Source organism: Olea europaea, chromosome 22 (assembly GCF_002742605.1).
Source record: "Olea europaea var. sylvestris chromosome 22, O_europaea_v1, whole genome shotgun sequence".
In the NCBI taxonomy this organism is placed as follows: Eukaryota; Viridiplantae; Streptophyta; class Magnoliopsida; order Lamiales; family Oleaceae; genus Olea; species Olea europaea.
In genome coordinates this window covers 13,914,904-13,937,585 of record NC_036258.1, presented here as the reverse complement: position 1 = coordinate 13,937,585, position 22,682 = coordinate 13,914,904, and the positions used below count along the sequence as shown (strand labels likewise).

General features: G+C 32.8%; 1 protein-coding gene across 2 annotated transcripts; it reads right to left on the bottom strand.

The window, feature by feature from the left end:
* Positions 1–4,120: 4,120 nt before the first annotated feature.
* LOC111371778 (transmembrane protein 64-like) lies at positions 4,121–14,091 on the bottom strand. Of its 2 annotated transcripts, none has more exons than XR_002698654.1 (5): positions 13,351–13,866; positions 12,212–12,448; positions 11,909–12,126; positions 10,548–10,796; positions 4,121–4,191 (listed from the first exon to the last, which is right to left on the bottom strand). XR_002698654.1 is itself a non-coding variant. In XM_022993930.1 (5 exons), exons 2-5 carry the CDS (start codon positions 13,603–13,605, stop codon positions 10,616–10,618), a joined length of 891 nt encoding a protein of 296 aa, XP_022849698.1. In that variant the 5' UTR covers positions 13,606–13,631; positions 13,873–14,091; the 3' UTR covers positions 10,387–10,615. The 2 variants fall into 2 exon arrangements, 1 of the variants encoding a protein (XP_022849698.1); XM_022993930.1 differs by lacking the exon at positions 4,121–4,191 and adding an exon at positions 13,873–14,091 and having other exon boundaries at positions 10,387–10,796; positions 13,351–13,631.
* Positions 14,092–22,682: the final 8,591 nt, after the last annotated feature.

Below are 22,682 nucleotides of genomic sequence, written 5' to 3'. Positions count from 1 at the left end.
TCATTTAATATCACTCAGTGTCACTTAGATCAATGTTTAACATAAATGATGCTATATAACATTATTTTATATTTATATCTTCTATGAAGTTTCGTTTGTATTTAATAATAATCATGTTAAGAAACAAGAATCATAATTCTAAATTAATAGTTTAAAATATATATCTCCGAAAGACATCTTGAATGCAAATATTAGCGCTAGATCTTCCTTTCCTTGCTCTTCACAAAAATATCAATGGTCAATGAGACAAGCCAATAAAAACATATGGAGAGGAGAAGGGACCTAGCCTCTTATATAGAAAATTGTTGAGCCATTCCTTTAACGACTCTAACCCTAATTAGGGTTTAAATACTTATGGCTCACATACTTAAATTACCACATTATATAGGATATAACCTTATATGACTAAGGTGTAAAACGGCCCAAGCGATCACTCAACATATCGGATCTAAGTATAGTATCATTATGAAATATACATATAACTCGTTTTATAAAACATAAAATTTGCAATCAAATGGAAAGCCCATATTTTGAAATTATTCTAATACTCTCCCACTTGGGTGAATATTTGATTGCTATTAAATAATAAAACAAAACTTTTGGCTCTCAGATTAGACTATATATGTGGCCACACAAATATAGCTCAAATGATAACACCTTAAAAAACATGATTCGGTCAAAAAAGAATGTCAATATCAAACATAGAAGTCGTTACACCATTTAAACGATGTAAGACTACTCCACAACTACAAAAGCTAACATCCTTATCGACATGGATCCACATCCTTCAGCCAATGTGGTAGTACATAGTATGAATTTAGCACCAAATGTAATAAAAATTGTGCTAATTCATATCAGTCTTTATAATGCTTCAAATCAAAATAAAACCACATCTTTAAAAAAGAATCATCTTATGTCTTTATCTGTTATATCTCAAGATCATAATAATATAACAATCAAAGATATAAGCCAAATATTTGCTCAAAATAATTTATGGATAGAGGAAAATATATTTATGATTAGAAGGAGCTGTACCCAAAAAGCATGTGTTTTGTACGTTCCCCATGAAAGGATCAAGCCAAAATGTAGTTCTTTTACATAAATAAACTCCCATTAACCAAAAATATCGAAGGTTTCCACAATACCCATATTAGTAATATGTATCTTAAAAAGTTTTGGAGCAAGTCCCTTTGTCAAGGGATCTACAGTCATCGCCTCTGTATTTATATTTTTGGACCATGTTATTGACACAGACTAAAACTATAGAAGGTTTTGATTTTTTAAATGGTATGAATCCTCGTGATCCTTTCTTTGGTCCAATTTAAAAATGTTGCAAAAATGGACAGCAAGAGAACTATTTGCCATATGGTAATTTTCTATCTGAAGACGATCAACTTTGTGTACAGATTATTCTTTAAATGAGAAAATCATTCAAGATATGCACGACGGAGGCTTGGAAGGACATTTAGGGCAAGATAAAACTAGCACAATAATTGAACAAAATTCCTTTGGCTAGAGATGGGTTGCAATGTACATACATTGACAAGTGTCAAGTATGCCAACAATCCAAAAGAAGAGTGCAGAAACGGGTTTGTATACACCATTGCCCATAATAGTAGCACTTTGGAAAGATGTATGGATTTCGTCGTAGGATTCCCTAAAAGCCAACGAGGAATGGATTCCATCTTTGTGTCGTTGACCAATTTTCAAAGATAACTCACTTTATTAGCTGCAAGGAAACTATTGATGCATCAAATGTCGCTTCTCTGTTACCTTTAAGAACTTGTGCATTGGCATGGAGTTCCCAAGTCTATAGTATCAAATCGTGATTCATAGCTCTTATCACATTTTTGGAGAGCTTGGTGGAAGAAACTAGAAACCAAATTGCAATATATTAGTTCTTACCATATTCAAATTGATGAGCAGAGTGAAGTAAATAGGAATTTGAGAACTCCTTTGCAATGTTTGGTTGGAGAAAATCCAAAGTAATGGTAATCGGTCATTGTACAAGCAGAATTCTTTACAACTCCAAAAATAGAACTACTAAAAAGAGCCCGTTTGAGATATTTTATGACAAGCAATCAATCCACTTTTATGATCTAATTTCGATACTAGAATGTGGAAAGACTGATGTAAAAGGAAATAATATGCATGTAAAAATGAAGAAACTGCACGATCGCATTAAGATAAAGTTTGAATAATCGAACTCCAAGTACAAATAATATGCAGATGAAAAGAGGGGAGATCAAAGCTAAACCTATCAAAATCTTTGTTTTCGTTTTGTACTATACTTTCATCTTTCTATTAGTCTTCCATCTGTACTTTTACCTTTAAATAAGTCACTTTACTAATAAAAACATCTATGTGGCCCTTAACTTACTAACATCTTTAATGATGTCCTCAAACTTTTACTTAACATTATTGTAGTCCTCAATATTTCTTGTATCTTTAATAGAGTCCTTGATCTTACTAATATCTTCAAATAGGTCCATTTTTTATAAAATCATCAATTCAGTACCTCATCTTCATATAATTGGTAATGGAGTCCAAAACTTTTCAGAATCTTTATTTGAGACCCTGTACTTATGTACGATTGCAATTAAGTTCCCCATGACTTAATTGAGTTCTGCCATCTTACTAATATGCTAACAGCATCAGTTTACAACTTACTAACATCTTAAATTAAATCCTTCATCTAACTAGCATCTTCAATTATTTCTCAAACTTCATTTTTTCGATCATTTTTAATCACACATTCTCTCATAAAATAATTTTACACATAAATCCAAAACTTTTTCCTATCTTTTAACCACGCATTTTCCAATAAAATCACTATTCCAAAATATATTATTCCTAAAAAATGGGGCTCAATATTTTAGTAATTTTAATAAAATGTAAATTTTCATTAAAAATTGTACCTTATTGGACTAAACTACTAAGGCTACAGTTGGTTTGGCGTTTTCGGGCTATTTTCCGTTTTTCGTTTTCGAATACGCGGAAAACGCGTTTGGTCCGTCGTTTTCGAAAATGCATTTTCGAAAACAAGCTAAAATTTATAACTGAAAAAGCAAAACGACTTTTTATCATTTTGAGCTTTTTCAGTTATAAATTCTCAAAACGCGGAAAACGCCCAAAAAGCGTCGTTTACGTGTGATATTATTTTATTAAAGAATGCATTTTCAAAAAAAATGAATCAAACAAGGTATTAAAAAAGCATACAAGTTACTAGATACTTGTCCAAACAAAGGTTAGGGAGCACAACGGTAATATTTCCTAAAAAAACAATTATCTTGTCTAAAAAGATCTTACTCGAACTCTTTCGTGCTTGCTTTTGTTTGCTTTCCTTTTGGCAAAACTCCTTTTAAATTTGTGCCCTTTTCTTATCCAGCCCTTGTTCCTTACCCTACCCCCACATATTGATTTAGAGATAAAATGGTTTGAATTTCTTATGCCTCTCGTGATAGTGCTTTATCTCGACTCACTTTGTGTAACTTACAAGATTTCACTTTGCATTTTCGATGTTAGGGCGACGTATCTTCATAAGAGTTTATGACGCTTTCATAATTTACTACTAATAATAATTACTCAAGAGAATACAAACTCGTCATCTCATGCAAGGTGAGCACGGGTCAAGTTGTGTTGGTAGGAACTCAACCCACCAAATCGATTTTTTTGGTTGGGTGCAATTCCAACATGAAACCAACCCATTACTAGTTAAAAAATTTCCCAGATTAACCAAGTCAGTAGGATTTGATTGGGTCAATTTGCTCAGTTTAAAGTGTAAAATGTCCTTAAAAATAATTTTTATTTTTTTTTAAAAAGAGGAAAAGAATACAACACCAAGGTTTGTGGCATGGGTCCAGGCTAACCCAAAACCGACCCAAATAGATCCGAGTTGGGCTGCTTTTGCATTTTGGCGGGTAAAATGCCCATCCCTAATCACAGGAGAATTTCTTTTCACTATTGAAGAGTGTAATTTCAATTAGCAGTTCAAAATCTCCAGCAATTTTAACTCTTGAACCAAAATGATATACAGATGCTAAATAATATTAGGTTAAAAAAATGTGTAATGTTTCTTTCGAAATTAACTTGCCTAATATGATGTTTGTCTCCTTCGCCGTCCACTCTATGCAGCATAACACGTCAATGAACATCGACAGGACAAACTATTGACAAATATTATACGTGGGATTATAATGTTGCGTAGTGACTCTTTTTCGTCATTCTCCAACTTGATCCGGCCGTAAGAATACAAAAACTCATTGCAGCATTAGCTCCTCTTCAGCTTGTAGTTTCTTGAGTCGCCTTTTTGCACTAAGGTGACAATCACTGTCGTTACCAAGGAAATACAAAAGCCAATAATGTTGCAAATAATCTGTGCTGTTGATAATGAGCGCCGATCATTAGAAGCATCGGCCAAGGTTTCTATCAAGATGTCGCTATCTATTATGATAACATTGCGGCAATGTTCTTTTCAAAGAATAATAAAAATTCTGATGGATCGAAGCATATTAACATCAAATATTTGGTGGTTAAAGACAGAATCAATGAAAGGCAGACGAATATTGTGCATATTAATACAAAGGCAATGATTGCAAACCCTTTGACTAAAAGACTCGCTTCAAAAGTTTTTAAGACACATGTTGCTAATATGGATATTGTGAAAACATTTGATGTTTTTGGTAAGTAGGAGTTATACATATGTAAAAAAAAAAAAAAAAAAAAAAAAAAAAAAAAAAAAAAAAAAAAAAAAAAAAAAAAAAAAAAAAAAAAAAAAAAAAAAAAAAAAAAAAAAAAAAAAAAAAAAAAAAAATTACGTTTTAGGCTTGATCCCTTTTATGGGGAACGTAGGCAACCATATGTTTTTCGGGTACGGCCCCTCTTTCAATAATAAAATATATTTTTCCTTATCCATGAATTATTTTGAGCATGTATTTGATTTATGTCTTTTATTATAATATTATTGTAATTTCGAGATATGACAGATAGACATAAGATGAGTATCTTTTGGAAACATGTGGCTTTATTTTGATCTGAAACATTATAAGAACTGATATGAATTAACACAATTTTGATCACATTTGGTGCTAAGTTCATACCACATACTACCACATTAGTTGGAGGATAGAGATCCATGTTGATAAGGATGTTGGCATTTGTAGTTGTGGAATGGTCTTACATCGCTTAAATGGTGCAATGACTTCCATATTCGGTGTTAACATTTTTGATGAACCGGATCATATTGTGTAAGGTGTCATCATTAGAGCCATACTTTTGTGGCCACCTATGTAGTTTAACTTGGGTGTTAAAAGTTTTGTTATAGCAATCAAATGTTTGTCCAAGTGAAAGAATGTTTGAATATTTCTAATATGGGCTTCACATTTGATTATTTATTTTACGGGTTAGATGTATGACTCGTAGTGATATTTGTGATTAGACCAAATTTATTAAATGATTAATTAGACCTTTTACACCTTACGAATTATATTTAATATAATGTGATAATTTTAAGTATGTGGGCCGAAAATATATATATAAACCCTAATTAGAATTTAAGTCGTGATGAGACGGCTCAATAATTTTCCTATATAAAGGCTAGGTCTCATCTCCTCTCAATATTTTTTCATTAGCTTGCTCCCATTGACGGCTAATATTTTGTGAGGAGCAAGGAGGAGAAGATCTAGTTGTTATTATTCATATCAACGTGGTTTCTGTGAGTATGAATTCGATTTATTAATTTATTATTTTGTGATTCTCGATTTTTAGCATGATTACAAATAAATTAGACAATTAAAAACAAATTTTTAATAAATTTTGATAAAACTGATAAAATATTTAATTGAAATTTTGTGAATTCCATTAAATATATGATTAAAGTTAACCGTTGACTTTAACTCAATTAAAATTTGAATTATAACCCCTTCCCACACGAAGGCTAAATATGATTAATATTTTTGAATAATGCTATCTAACATCAATAATGCTACAACGACATATATATGTTATTAACTGAAAGGTTCAATTGAATGTAGAAAATATGACTCATTTAATATCACTTAGCGTCACTTAGATCAGCGTTTAACATAAATGATGCTATATAACATTATTCTATATTTTTATCTTTTATGAATTTTCTGTTGTATTTAATAATAATCATGTTAAGAAATAAGAATCATAATTCTAAATTAATAGTTTAAGAGATATATTTGCGAAAGACATTTTGAATGCAAATATTAGCGCTAAATCTTCCTCTCTTTGCTCTTCAAAAAGATATGGTCAATGGGACAAGCCAATAAAAACATATGGAGAGGATGCCTAGCCTCTTATATAGAAAATTGTTGAGCTGTCCCACTAACAACTCCAACCCTAATTAGGGTTTAAATATTTATGGGCCACATACTTAAATTACTACATTATATAGAATATAACCCTATATGACTAAGGTGTAAATCTGCCCAAATGATCACTCGACATATTAAAATTAGCTATAGTATCATTATGAGCTATATATCTAACTCGTTTTATAAAACATAAAATTTGCAATCAAATGAAAAACCCATATTTTTCTAATATTCTTCCACTTCGGCGAATATTTGATTGCTATCAAATAATAAAATAAAACTTTTAACTTTTGGGGTTAGACTATATAGGTGGCCACACATATACAGCTCCAATGATAACACCTTAGAAAACATAATCCGGAAAAAAGAATGCTAATATCGAACATGGAAGTCATTGCACCATTTAAACAATGTAAGACCACTCCACAGCTACAAATGCTAACATCTTTATCGACATGAATCTCTATCCTTCAACCAATGTGGTAGTACGTAGTATGAATTTGCACCAAATGTGATAAAAATTGTGCTAATTCATATCATTCCTCATAATGCTTCAAATCAAATAAAGCCACATATTTTTAAAAGAGACTCATCTTATGTCTTTATCTCTTATATTTCGATATCATAATAATATCATAATAAAAGACATAAACCAAATGTATGCTCAAACTAATTTATGGATAGGGAAAATATATTTTATTATTAAAAGGGACAGTACCCAAAAAACATATGGATTGCATATGTTTCCCATGAAGGGATCAAGCCAAAATATAGTTCTTTTACATAAATAAACTCTCATTAACCAAAAATATCGAAAGTTTCCATAATACTTATATTAGCAATATGTGTCTTAAAAAGTTTTGGAGCAAGTTCCTTTGACAAGGGATCTACAATCATTGCCTTTGTATTGATATTTTTGAACCATGTGATTGACATAAATGACTAATACTATAGAAGGATTTGATACTTTAAATGATATGTATCCTTGTGATCCTTTCTTTGGTCCAATTTGAAAATGTTACAAAAATGGAACGCAAGAGAACTATTTGCTATATGGTAATTTTCTATCTAAATACAATCAACTTTGTGTACAGATTATTCTTTAAATGAGAAAATCATTCAAGATATGCACGACGGAGGCTTGGAAGGACATTTAGGGCAAGATAAAACTAGCACAATAATTGAACAAAATTCCTTTGGCTAAAGATGGGTTGCAATGTACATAAATTCATTGACAAGCGTCAAGTATGCCAACAATCCAAAAGAAGAGTGCAGAAACGGGTTTGTATACACCATTGCCCATAATAGTAGCACTTTGGAAAGATGTATGGATTTCGTCGTAGGATTACCTAAAAGCCAACGAGGAATGGATTCCATCTTTGTGGTCGTTGACCAATTTTCAAAGATAACTCATTTTATTAGCTGCAAGGAAACTATTGATGCATCAAATGTCGCTTCTCTGTTACCTTTAAGAAATTGTGCATTGGCATGGAGTTCCCAAGTCTATAGTATCAAATCGTGATTCAAAGCTCTTATCACATTTTTGGAGAGCTTTGTGGAAGAAACCAAATTGCAATACATTAGTTCTTACCATATTTAAATTGATGAGTAGAGTGAAGTTAATAGGAATTTGAGAAATCCTTTGCAATGTTTGGTTGGAGAAAATCCAAAGTAATGGTAATCAGTCATTGCACAAGCAGAATTCTTTACAACTCCAAAAATAGAACTACTAAAAAGAGCCCGTTTGAGATATTTTATGATAAGCAACCAATCCACTTTTATGATCTAATTTCGATACTAGAATGTGGAAAGACTAATGTAAAAGAAAATGATATGTATGTTAAAATAAAGGAGCCGCACGATCACATTAAGTTAAAGTTTGAATAATCGAACTCCAAGTGCAAATAATATGCAGATGAAAAGAGGAGAGATCAAAGCTAAACCTATCAAAATCTTTGTTTTCGTTCTGTATTTTACTTTCATCTTTCTATTAGTCTTCCATCTGTACTTTTACCTTTAAATAAGTCAGTTTACTAATAAAAACATCTTGTGGCCCTCAACTTACTAACATGTTTAATGATGTCCTCAAACTTTTACTTAATATTATTGTAGTCCTCAATATTTCTTGTATCTTTAATAGAGTCCTCGATCTTACTAATATCTTCAAATAGGTCCATTTTTTATAAAATCATCAATGCAGTACCTCATCTTCATATAATTGGTAATGGAATCCTAAACTTTTCAGAATCTTTACTTTAGACCCTGTACTTATGTACGATTACAATTAAGTTCCCCATGTCTCAATTGAGTTCTGCCATCTTATTAATATGCTAACAGCATCAATTTACAACTTACTAACATTACATCTTAAATTAAATCCTCCATCTAACTAGCATCTTCAATTATATCTCAAAAGTCATTTTTTCTGATCATTTTCAACAATATATCTTCTCATAAAATAATTTTACACATAAACCTAAAAAATTTTCCTATTTTTTAACCACGCAATTTTCAAGAAAATCATTATTCGAAAATATATTGTTCCCAAAAAATGGGGCTCAATATTTTAGTAATTTTAATAAAATGTAAATTTTCATTAAAAATTGTACCTCATTGGACTAAACTACTAAATTACATGTATAATATTATGGCCTATTTAAGCTCTACTATTTGTTAATAATGCATTTTAGAATAGTAGATTGATGGTGAATGTGTGATTAAAAAATAAGAAAATTTTTTGAATTTTCTTGTAATATTATTTTATTAAAGAATGTGTAGTAAAAAAAAAGATAGAGAAAAATGTATTTTAAGAAGAACGGAGATCAAACAAGGTATTAAAAAAAAATAGAACTTACTAGATAATTGTCCAAATAAAGGTTAGGGAGCACAACAGTAATATTCCCTAAAAACCAATTACCTTGTCTAAAGAGATCTTACACGAACTCTTTCGTGCTTGCTTTTGTTTGCTTTCTTTTTTGCAAAGCTCCTTTTAAATTTATGCCCTTTTCTTATCCAGCCCTTGTTCCTTATGCTACCCCACATATTGATTTTGAGATAAAGGGTTTGAATTTCTTACGCCTTTCATGAAAGTGCTTTATGCTCGACTCAGTTTGTGTAACTTACAAGATTCGCTTTGCATTTTCGATGTTAGGGTGACGTATCTTCATAAGAGTTTGTGACACTTTCATAATTTACTAATAATAATAATTACTCAAGAGAGGGGTGAGCACGGGTCAAGCTGTGCTGAGATCGAACTCAGCTCACCCACCAAATCGACATTTTTGGTTGGGTTTAATTCCAAACCTAAAACCAACCCAATACTAGTTAAAAAATTTCCCACATTAGCAAAGTCGGTTGGATTTGATCGGGTCAATTTGCTCAGTTTAAAGGGTAAAATGTCCTTAAAAATATTTTTCTTTTATTTTATTTTTTAAAGAGGAAAAGAATACAAAACCAAGGTTTGTGGGATGGGTCCAAGCTAACCCAAAACCGACCCAAATAGATCCGAGTTGGGCTGCTTTTGCATTTTGGCGGGTAAAATGCCATTCACTATTTCGGCCTAATCACAGTAGGTTTGGAAAGGCCCTCGAAGTGGCTTCTCTCAATCGATACCTACGATTTGTAGGAAATGCTGGAAATGAGGCAGGTAGGCATGGCATAGATAAAGAAAGAAGGCTGGCTTCTTGACTTGAAAGAAAACTTCCTTTGCGAATGACTCTATGAAATTACGTCGATACTTCCACATATTATGGGTAACGTAAGAGACATCACCCTAATCAACCGACTTTATCGAGAAAGATCACTTTTTTTTAGGCCAATAAGTTGATTCGAGTTCTTTTGTGCAATTAATAATTGGATGAAAAAGTAGACTTTGTTTTAAACTATCCAATGATAATATGTCACGTGATATTATGTAAAACTTTATGTCAACCTTAATGTTAATGTAGCATAATTGATTTCTTTTCATTATTGAAGTATTTGTAATTTCAATCAGCAGTTCAAAATCTCCAGCAATTTTAACTCTTGAACCAAAATTATATACAGATGCTAAAGAATATTAGGTTAAAAAAAATCTGTAATGTTTCTTTCGAAATTAACGTGCTTACTATGATGTCAATCATCTTACCTTTCTTCTCTCGTCTCCCTCGCCATCCACTCTATGCAGCCATAACACGTCAATGAACATCGACAGGACAAACTATTGACATATAATGCTGCGTAGTGACTCTTTTTCGCCATTTTCCAACTTGATCCAGCCGTAAAAGTACAAAAACTCATCGCAACAATCGCTCCTCTTCAGCTTGTAGTTTCTTGAGTCGCCTTTTTGCACATAAGGTGACAATCACTGTCGTTACCAAGGAAATGCAAAAGCCAATAACGTTGCAAATAATCTGTGCTGCTGATAATGAGCGCCGATCATTAGAAGCATCGGCCAAAGTTTCTATCAAGATGCCGCTACAGTAAAACAAACAATACATGACTTGGAGATTCGATCATAGAGGAAAGCAAATTATTATAGACATAAATTTGCCATGGCAGCATAAAAAGAAACCAAGTATCAGAATAAAAGTTATCAAATACGAGAAACTGAAGCGAACAATGAGCTATTGCTCTGATAAGAATTCCAGAAAAATTTAGAGACCACATTTGGATTCCAATAAGAAATATTTTTATGGTCTTCCAACACTTCGGACTACGCCCTTTGCTTTTCGCATTTTCCCTCTACCCCAAGTTTTCTTTACACAGTTCTGCCTCTAAACTTAAGGAAAAAAAAATACTTATATTGCATATCAAAACGAGCACAAAGAGGGAGGAAAAGAGAGGGAGAGCGCACCAGCAATCATCATATAGTTGATACCCAGAAGTATGGGGAACATATAGTGTATGTTTGGCAAAGCTTAAAATTAAATTTAAGCTTGTCAAACATAGAAATTATCCGCACATTTTGTAGGATCCACAAACTTACTAACACACTTCTTATACACATTTCGTAGGACACACAAAGCTTAAGAACTTAAACATTTTGAAGAATGCATTTTGGAATAGTAGATTAAAGAAGAATGTGCGGTTAAAAAATAAGGAAAAATTTTGGGTTTGTGTGTAATATTATTTTATTAAAGAATGTGTGATTGAAAAGAATAAAGAGAAAAATGTATTTTGAAAATAATAGGAATCAAACAAGGGCTTAGCTTCGCCAATCATGCACTAAAAATGATGGAAGCAATGTGTAAACACGACTATTTATGTGAAAAGACTGAATGCAAGAAGTTGCACCAAAGAAGATACGACAAGTTATCAACCCCATAAATTAAGAGAACTACAATGATAACCATCGTTAATATATTGTGCAGAAAACAGGAAAAATGGGAATAATCCAAACCTGATAGCAATTATGTACACCTCCATACCAAAATAAAGTGATAATTTTTTTAATGTACAAATGCAGAAATAAATTCCAGGTTAGTGTTTCAACAAAGTTTTCATGTTTTCTTTTTTATAGAGAACAAATACAAAAAAAGCATCTCGACACATCCTTTATTCTTTTTTGTAGGGAGAGGAGATCTTACGTGTAAATTGCAACAAATATTTCAGGCACCATTCCTACCAGTGTCCCCAACAAGTAAGGACAATAATTCACATCGGTAGCCACAGCACAGTAATTATATACAACATAAGGGAAAGGAGAAATCCTAATCAAGGTGACATCTCGCAACTGATCGAACCAATTTCCCTCACCAGCGAGTTTTATAATGGAAGCTTGCTTAGAATATTTTTCCAACAAAACCTGTGGAGTGGAAAAATATAATAATGTTAATTGAAAGCAAAGACATTAGTTCTGAGTAACAATGTACATAATTAAAGGTATGTACTTGGATCTTATGATGGAATAGAAAACCGATGAGATAGGGAAGGGAGACACCAATAGCCACTGCTCCAATGATCAGCAAAAATCCGTACCCATATCCAAAAGTCATCCCGGCCACCCACATGGAAGGAGTAGAAGGTAAAAGCAGGGTAGGAAATAGGGCAATGGAGCTAAATACTAGAAGTGCTAGCATTGATTTGCTGAATGTTTCCCTCTCCCAAATTATAATGGGGATGATTTCCTGAAAAAGAACAAGATGTACTCAGAAAACTATATGATGAAGGAGAACCGTGATAATTGCTGACAATGGCCAAACCATATCTAGGCAAAGGGGAAAAGATACAGTACTCGTAGCCTCTTTAACCAGAACAGATAACTAGTGCATGTTTGCAGTATCGGACAGTACTAAACAAGAAAAACAAGTTAAAATCTTGTCCATGCTACTGCCTAGTCCAGGCCAAACCATATCTAGGCGAAGGGGAAAAGATACAGTACTCGTAACCTCTTTAACCCGTGCAGATAACTAGTGCATGTTTGCAGTATCGGACAGTACTAAACAAGAAAAACAAGTTAAAATCTTGTCCATGCTACTACCTAGTCCAGCTCTGCACTTATTACCAAACAAGTTCCTAGTATATTATGTAGAGCCACAGATGTAGACTGAAATTTTGACATCAATTAAATGAAATAACCTATGACAATGATGTAATCAGTGTTAAACTGAAAATGGCCAGCAAGCTAATAGCTACAAACTCTTTCCGGCTAATTAATGAAATGCACATTCTTTTGCTCATGAAACATTGATTAAGTTTCCCTCGACAGGCAGATAAAACTTGTCATTTGTCTTAAACACAAATTAGCACATACAACCATAAAGATAATCATTCTATATTATTGAATAAAAGGAAGTTCTAAATGTAATTGCTTAACAGAAAAAGAAGAAAGACACCTAAATATAAAACAGAAAAAATTTCCTGGACCATTCAGATGTACAAAAATCAATTATCCTCATTAATCAGAATCACATTCACAACTCAAAATATTCATCATAACACATATTCAATTAGAAATTAGAGTTTCATGTGATCAATCATAGAAAGCTCCTGGACAAATGATGTCCGAGTAATTTAGACGAAAATTCACCTTATCCATGAAGAAGGGTCCGACCCATTTGAAGAAAACAGCACCCAACAGCACTAAAAACGCCACCACCAACACCAGTTTCGCCCACCACCACAACGACCACAACCACCCTCCGCCACCGCCACCATTTCCGCCACAACAACCCGATGTCGACCCCTCAGCAACTACCTTCCTGTAGGTCCCACCGTCTGAACCTTCCTCCAATTTCACGTAATCCCCAACCCCGAAATCCTCTTCAGCAGCGTCGTAAATCATTGCCACCGAATCAAATTCCAGGTTTTCTACACCAAATCAAATTATTTTCACCAAAACGTACAATTATTTCGCCAGAAAAATCAAACTGAAGAACATGAGTACAATTATAACCCCTCGAATTGAGGGGTTTTCAGGTTATCAAAAATAACCGCATAAATTTAACCCTTAAATTCTTTATTTTCCTTTTACTTTACTTTAACGAATCCATAAGGATTTCTGCAAGAAATGGCGTTATGGAGGAAGTAATGTATATTATATGGTGTGTACCGTCTGTTATATTGAAAAGAAGATTGAAGGCAATTCATATAAAGAGAAATCTTGCACGAGTACTATTAGCAATGGGGAGCGTGGAAATAGCAGGTTTCAATTTCAAATCGTAACGAAAGTTTTCAAACGAGTGTTGGCAGATCATTTAGTGGACACGTGGCAGTTTCGGGGCCCACTTCTAACGGAAAGTTGAAATTGGGTGACGTTTTGGGTTTGCTGACGTCGTGACTTCACCGGCACGCTTCGAATCTGGAGAGAGATAATTGCGTGTGTATCTCTGTTATTTTAAGCCTGTGTGAGTGTCTCCGGAAAAGCGCTAGAGGTCACTCAAATTTTAGAGAAGTTTTATTTTAGTCATTGAATTTGATCTTAATTTTTTATAACAGATTTATTCATTTCCATAAAGTTTGGTCGCAATTTATAATTTCGCATTAAAATTTTATGTCGTTTGTCATGAAAAATGAATTATCTTTATGCATCTAGTACAGTGTTAATCGACTCGTTAGTTACATGTTTTGCAATAATCGTGACAATTTACGATTGGGAGGAATTTTTTAGATTCATTTATCATTTTGTGATAAGTAAGCCAAGTACTCTGAGCTCTGAGAATTTTGTTGAAAATTTAATTTAGCTAATGTTTGAGCTCTTTTTTTCTTTTTTGTTGAAAATAAGTTTTCCAATAGTAAATTTTTAAAAAATGCATGATTAAAAAGTAACAAAAAAATTATTTTTGTGCAAAATATTTTATTACGAGAATGTGGTTAAAAATAAATATGAGGAAAAAGAAATAATAAGTCTTCAGATAATGAGGATCAAATATGGGCTTTGTATTAAGGCAATTTTCTGAGGACTATGAGTAGGGCGTTTAGGACAAAGGTCAGCAAAACAGGCCCTCAGCCCAGTCCATAATAGAATTTGTTTAAAATATAATAAGTGGAAACTACATTGACCTAAATTTTTGAAGATTACATTTCAAAAATTATAGGTAAATTTGTATTTTGGATGCATCCATCTCAACGGTAATGGAAGTAAGAGGGTCTATAATTGAGAGGCATGGAACGCTTTTGATAGCATTTTTAACTTTTCGTATAGCTAAAGTATGCTTATGACTCCATGGTGCAAGATGTTTTTGTAGTTTTTTAAAAAGAGGGGTACAAATCGGCCTTACGTCTATAACAAAGTATAACACATAATTGACACAACCTAAAATCGCTGCAAACTAGATTTTTTCAAGATTTAATTAGGAAATTTATCAGTAAAATCTATATTTCTTTGAATCGGGGTAATAATTCTTAAATGGATATTATGCCCTAGAAACCTAATGCACGTCCGACAGAGAATAACTTTCTTAGTAGAAACTGCTAATCCATTCTTCTTGACTATATGTATGAATGTGTTTAAATATTTGAAATACTATTCCATACTTTTTGAATAAATACCAGTGGGATGATGTGTGTTGCACGTTAATTGAATACTATTAAAAATAAGTGTACATAGAAATGATAGGATGATGTGGATAAAATATTGAACGACAAATAACAGATTGATATGTAACTTTTAACATTTGCTTCCATTTATAATTTCTTGATATTAAAATTAGTGAGTTTAAATATATCTTGAAGGGCAAAAGAAACATATATATCTATATGCTGGTACTAATCGTCTTGACATAACACACATTTTGAGTATATGAAAATTTAAAGCCCCATTTTGCTAGAGAAACTAAAGCAAAATTATCATGTGAATTGAGAATTTATGTTTAAAGAAGTCTACAAAACCAACTTATCATGTTAACTTTTGAAGGATTACACGTTGAACATGATCTCTAGATTCAATAAGAAACCCCAAATGCAATTCACAAATTGAGCACCATCCCCAAATTCAACTAATAAACTGAATGTTGTCTTGTAATTGGCTTTAAAGGATCACCGTAAACAAGTGATCTCATACACAAAATTAATAAAAAGCTTATAATCAATAATGAAGTTAGTTTTCCCTCATTGGAATCCATAATTTATTAATTTTACAGCATAAACACCAATCAAATCATACAAAATTTCCGAACTTTTCTTTTCTGGATCTTCATTGATTCAAGCATATAAGCAGAAAAAAAAAAAGGATACATATTGATTTTTTCCATTACCGTGAATTTAATTAAAAATCAGTTAATAATAAACACAAATTAAATTAAATTAAAAAATATGTAATTTAATTCAATATTTAAATGTATATGTTAAAAATACCTTGGATTCTTGCGTAGAAATAGAGATGTAAGGGCTTGAATTTTCCCAATATCGGTAAGGTAGTTGGTAGAGGTCAATCGCACACCTTTTGACAATCTTATTACTCGAACTCAATATTTCTCTAAATTGTCCAATGCAATGTCTCTAATACTTTCTATACTTCTTCAATGATTCAAAAGAAGGGAAAACTCTTCCCAGTATCCAGTTAAAGCATGCCACATATAAACATATCTACATCACTTAGTACCTTTTAGCATTTACACATTTTATGAAATAGAAGATTAAGATCATTTTTAGCACTCTTGGTAACTTACTTCAAACTGTAGTTCTCTTTGATTGTGTGGATAAACTCTTTGAAATTAAAAGTTGAACCGTCTACTTCGAAGCCCCTAAACCTGCTATATTCATTGATATCGATTAATCTAGTTTCATATCTATGCAAAAATTAATGACGGTACATTGCTAGTATCATGATTTTTAAGGATTACAAAAGCTTTCAAGATCTTGTAGAGAGGACATATCGAGTTCCTTCAACAAGAGGTTGGCCTTTCTTCTGAAATTTATTTACAGTTTCTTGCCATCCATCATCTATGATAAGGAATTTAGGAGGGGTCTCATCTTCTTTAAAATTGAAAATAAAATCAAAGTTTGTGTGATTGAGTAGATTGGTTGATGAAAACTTTTGATAATGCCAAAACAGTGTTGAAATTTTTGTTTGGACAATATTCCCCTATTTAACATTTAGGGTCCATTTGAATACAAAAATAAAAATTAGGTGGAAAGAAAATGAATTGAAAGGAATTGGACTAACTAAAATTTGTTTTAGTGGGAATTGTCAATTAATAGTGTTTGATTGGTATAATTTTTCACCTAAAAATGTTAAAATAAAAATGCCTTTTGATATTCGTTTAGCTTTGTTTCTTATGAAAATTGTCAATTTAAAGGATATCAACTTCTACAATTGCTCCTAGAATTTGTTTTCAGTGCCAAAAAAAAAATCCAAAAATCATTTATATTTTGGTGTTCGTTTGGTTTTGTTTTACATGAAAATTATCAATTTAAGTGTTATCCTCTTTCACAATTATTCCTAAAATTTGTTTCCATTGCCAAAAATAAAAAGTTGGAAAACCAATTCTCACCATTTTGGTAAGAATTGATTTTTCACCAAATCATGGAAAAATTCAAGTGTGCGGAGAAAAGATGGAAAACAAATTCCATAGAAAACTTTTGCTATCAAACACACAAAATTGGTGGAAATGAAAATTGCACCAATCAAACATGGCCTTAGAGTTTAAATCCTAAATCAATAAGAATCAAATTGACATAACCAAAGGTAGAATGAATTTTCATTCAATATGAAAAACCCAACTTTTCAAGAGAACCCAAAATTATTCCTCCATTTTCAAATTGATTTCCCTACTTCAAAGTTCTACTTCAACTGAAATTCATATCAGATGGTTTTAGTTTACTTCATGAGTGTGCCTCAAAATTCTCTTTGTAGCTTTAAAACTGGAAGGGGAGGGATTTCTAATAACAGGGTGGTTTTTTTAGCTTCGTTAGGTAGCAGGAAAATTTTAGCTACTTCCGAAAACCATAAAGTGTTGAAATTGACAGAAAAGCTGAATTTTCAAGTGAACTCCAAACCGAGAACCAGTTGTAATGCTGAAAAGTTGTCCCAAAGAAGAAAGGCAACAAATATTACTCATCCACACGCTAAATATGCTACCATACAAATACTACAGCACACTTTGAAGGGATGCCTACTTTGTCAAATACTATTGAGTAAGTTTGCCATGTAGAAAATGAGCAAAACATGGAGATTAAGGCTACGGTTGGTTTGGCATTTTCGGGCCATTTTCCCTTTTTCATTTTCTAAAACGCCGAAAATGCATTTAGTCCGTCGTTTTCAAAAATGCATTTTTGAAAACGAGTTAAAATTTATAACTGAAAACACAAAACGACTTTTTATCATTTTGAGCATTTTCAGTTATAAATTTCCAAAACACGAAAAACACCCAAAACGCGCTGTTTTCGGGGAAAACCAAAAATCGTTTTGAAACCGAAAATGGAAAATGGAAACTAAACCAACCGCACCCTAACATTTTCTATTGAGAGAGGTAACAAAAGGAGTCATATGTGACCTCAAAGGCAAATTGCTTCAGATGCTCACGATCTCGAGCAGTAATAAACTACACGATTGGAACAACTTCAAAATCATTATTTGTATTAGTAACATCTACACCTTTCGTATTCAGCTTTTAATAGTTATTGCACCCAAGTGCACGCATTAAAGACCCCTGGTCTAATATACTACCCTATGGTGTGTATGAGGTTTTAAGGAGACAAATAGAAGTCAGCTCTTCATCATTGGTGAAGGGCAAGATGTCAAGACTACCAGCATATTTAGCTGTTACGCTTAGCATCAAAACACATAGCTATTACACCCAAGTGACAATAATAACTTTTAGAGGGTCATAAAAGAGCGTTGGAACAAATTGAAGTACAAAGTCCGTTTGGAAGAATTTATAAACGGTTTATTTATAAATGGGTTGCATTAAAATGTGTGGTCAAAGATGAAATTTTGACTTTTTGTGAATGATTTATAAATTTTGCCAATCAAAGATTAGATAGTAAATGTGGAACTAATTATTGAAAATAGAGATCTTATCGTTTGGTCAAGTCAGTCATTTTCAGTGAAAATCCTTACCTCCCCAATGGCACCCTTTCCAATCATTTTCAGTAACTCAAAATCATCAGCACCCATTTTGGGTCTCTAAAGGAGCATATATTCAGTTTCCTTCTTCTCTCAAAATTTGAATAGGTTATTTTGATCTTCCTCTGATACATCAGCATCAGCAAGCTTCTTCTTGAGCAAATTTCTCCAATTTGCACTCAATTGAAAATAATAACTATGCGTTCCCTGACAAAAAATAAAAGTTAAAGATAATTTACCACAGCAAATCGTTTGGACTCAAAAATATGATGCACTGCAAAGTAAATAACACTGACCAGTTAGGGATAGACCTACTGTTGGGTCAGTGGTGCATGCAACTCTCCCACTGGGTTCGGATGAAATCATAATTCTCTCTCTCTCTCTCTCTCTCTCTCTCTCTCTCTCTCTCTCTCTCTCACACACACACACACACAAACACACACACATATTGTTAATACTTTACACAAAGAGATGTGGTAGATAAGTCTATTGACTACTCAAGGATACATGTTCAATATTAAAACTAACAAACCAGATTAATTGCCTGATGATGAACGCTCGAGACGAACAACAACAAACTATCACTAATGAAAAGTTGAGAGATACTAATATTAATCAAGATTTCAAAACCACAATTATAAACTGAAAATAAAGTGCAGAAAATAAAATGAACACGGTGAACTTTTCGGCCGAAACCCCAGAGGTTCGGCGACCACTTCTAAAGCCTAATCCCCTGTTGAGCATCCATTAAAATGGATAAAACTCGATTACACTACAAAGCCCCAAAAATAGGCAGCTAATATACAATAACGTTCCAAAATATTACAAAGAAATAAGTCACAGAGACTTATCTTCTGAAGAACAACAAAATCAGTCTCTATTCCACAAAAGAATCACACTAGATCACAAAGATCTTACTAAGAACATGAACTGCCATCTCTCGAGTTATTCAACATCAAGAACATATTACCCAGCAAGTAACATTCCACCAAGGAACACAACAAAACAGCTACTACCGCACATAGGAAGAGGCTGAGATCACTAAGATCTCACAAGAAACTGGGCAAAACTCAAATCCCACAAATTCGACTTAGCCAACGCTGAAATAGTACACACCCATATGAATCTAGAATATTTCTTGATGATAGCAGGTTTTATATTCAGAAAATACTCCAAGAATCAAGCTCTAATCTCACTAAAAGAAATTGATTTTCTATGCATAGAAAGAAGAGAGAGATAAAGTGACCGAATTCTCAGAACTAGTAAGAGAAGAGAGAGAAACTGCCCTTTTTATTTTTGGAGAGTGAGACGTGAGAGAGAGAAAAGTTTTTAGGCTAGAAGAAAAGTCTTTCACTCATTAAATGTGTATATTTCCCCAAATATCTCATGGTTAGATAGATAGATAGAAGAATCTAAAATTAGATCCAATGGTCAGGAAATAAACATGCGTCACAATCTAGCTGTAGAACTCCATTAATAAGGTGTTATTCCAGAAACACGTTTTTCTTCTTTTTCTAATTTTGGAACACTTTCTCAACAACTAATCTTGTAAGAGAAAAAGAAGAAATAGAAAACGAAAGGAAGAAGGGGAGAGAAATTATGTATTTTATTCAATCATCTGTGAAGCACCGACACGCTTCCGGCATCGGCGTGTCGGTGTCCGACACGTATCGGACACGGGTACGTCGGAGACACGTCGCCGACACGTGTCGGGTTCCTTGGGGCGTGTCGAACTGGAAGGAAACGGTGAAGAAGTGAAGTAAGAAGGAAGAAAACGGTACCTGTGTTGGCTGCACTGCTGCTCCGGTAACGGCAAGGAAGAAAGAAGAAAGGAGGAAGAAGAAGAAGAAGAAGAGAGAGAGAAGTGACGAGAGAGAAGACAGTACCTGTCTGTGTTGGAGTAATTTTCAAAGTAGGCTATAATTTTCAAAGCAGGCTGCTGGTTCAATGGACCCAACATATTAAATGCACTTTGTAGTATATTAGTCATATTAATGCATTGTACACATTTTTTTGCAGTATGCATTACTTTTTTTCAACTTTAAACAACATTCAAGATTTTATGTTAATTAATTTTTTATTACTTCACCCTTCATATATGAATTTAATATCATATTTTATTTATATTTACTATTTAATTATTTATATACAAGATGCAGTAAGTATAAAAAAAAATTATTATTATTTTTAATTATTAAAATAAATTAAAATTAATATTTTAATCAACGTGTCGAAGACGTATCGTGTCGGAACATTTTGGAAAAATAGCGTGTCGACGTGTCGGACACGTATCGTGTCGGACACTCGTGTCCGTGTCGGTGCTTCTTAGTCAATCATCATAAGTTGTCTCACAATGAAATGCACTCTAACATGTACTAGAAGTCCATAAGAAAACATGGAAACTACCTAATAATAATCATGAAAGGAAATATAGGAAAATCAACCTAACCTTTGTTTGGGAAGAATTCATAAACAGTTCAATTTATAAATAGATAGAATGTGTGGTGGATAATTTAGTACTTGTGTTTGTGGATCCATTGGAATGTGGTTGAAAATAAAGTTTGATCATTTATATTTAATTTATGAAGTTTGCCAAATGGAGGCTTACTAATTACAAAATAACTCATATTCTAATCTATGGCAAATCTTTCCATAAATAGTTTTCTCATAGTATTCCAAAGAGCTCCATCACTCCCTATTACACTTAATACGGGTTGCACGCAACTCCTGTGCTCGAAGTCCTGAGAGAAAACAGAAGTACATTGAACTGTGTTCTTGGGGCACATTATTGCTAAATAGAGAATTATGTTCTTTTATATTTATAGCTTTGCTTGTCAATGTCATGCAACTCTTGTAGGCATGCAAAATACCATATTCAAATTCAAATTACAATCACTTTAAATACATTGAGAAATATATTTGATAGCATTGATATTGAGGTCATAACAACATTTCCAAAGTGTGAACCCCAATGGAATAATCTTAGTGTATAATATTACAAATATTCGTGTTTTTATCTAGTTACAAAATTTTTATTCTAGCGACACCACCAGATTGCATATCTACTTCCATCTCTGTGAACCGAAGGTTTATTGGTTTATGGTGCAATATACCTACTTTTTTATGAAGTATTAAAGAATACATCAATTCGAAGCCAAAACCACTTTTTCCTTGTTTTTAGATTAAATGATGAAAAACAGCAGTTAAAGAAAAACAATCTCTGGACCTTGAAAACGATTTCTCTGATGTCATTATAAAGGTGTTGGGTTTTGCTATAAAAACAGGGGGATTGACAGCCCCCTAACTGAATCCCACCCATAGGTGGGGGGTCTCATTTTTTCGTGCGGGACCCCCCTATGGGTGGGGTTTTGGTCAGCCCCCTATTTTTATAGCAAAACCCAAAGGTATTACCATATGACTAACAGTCCGCTCATATATGTGCAAAATACACTATCATATCTGGCATTTAGTATCATTTACTCCACAGGTAGTGCTTACAGTAAAATGCAACTATAGATTGAGACTTGTGCATTTCCTGTAAAGCCAATATTTGCCACAGCTTAAAATCAGTGCTTGCTTTGAAGGGTAATAAGGACAGCAATTAAAAGTTAAGGACTAAACAACACTTCCCTTAAGCAAAAGCTCTGTCAAAGATTATGTATAATGGGACAATATAAGTTTATCTTACACATCATAAGGTCTCGGTTAATCCTAGAACAGATTTCCACAGTTGCTTTCAAACAAAATACTGGAGTTGTAAACTTTATTGCTGTGTAAATAAAAGAAAAGGAAGAGGCATTGAAATTTTTTTGCATACGGTTGAATTAAAGCATGTGTGGTACGTATTTTTTCAA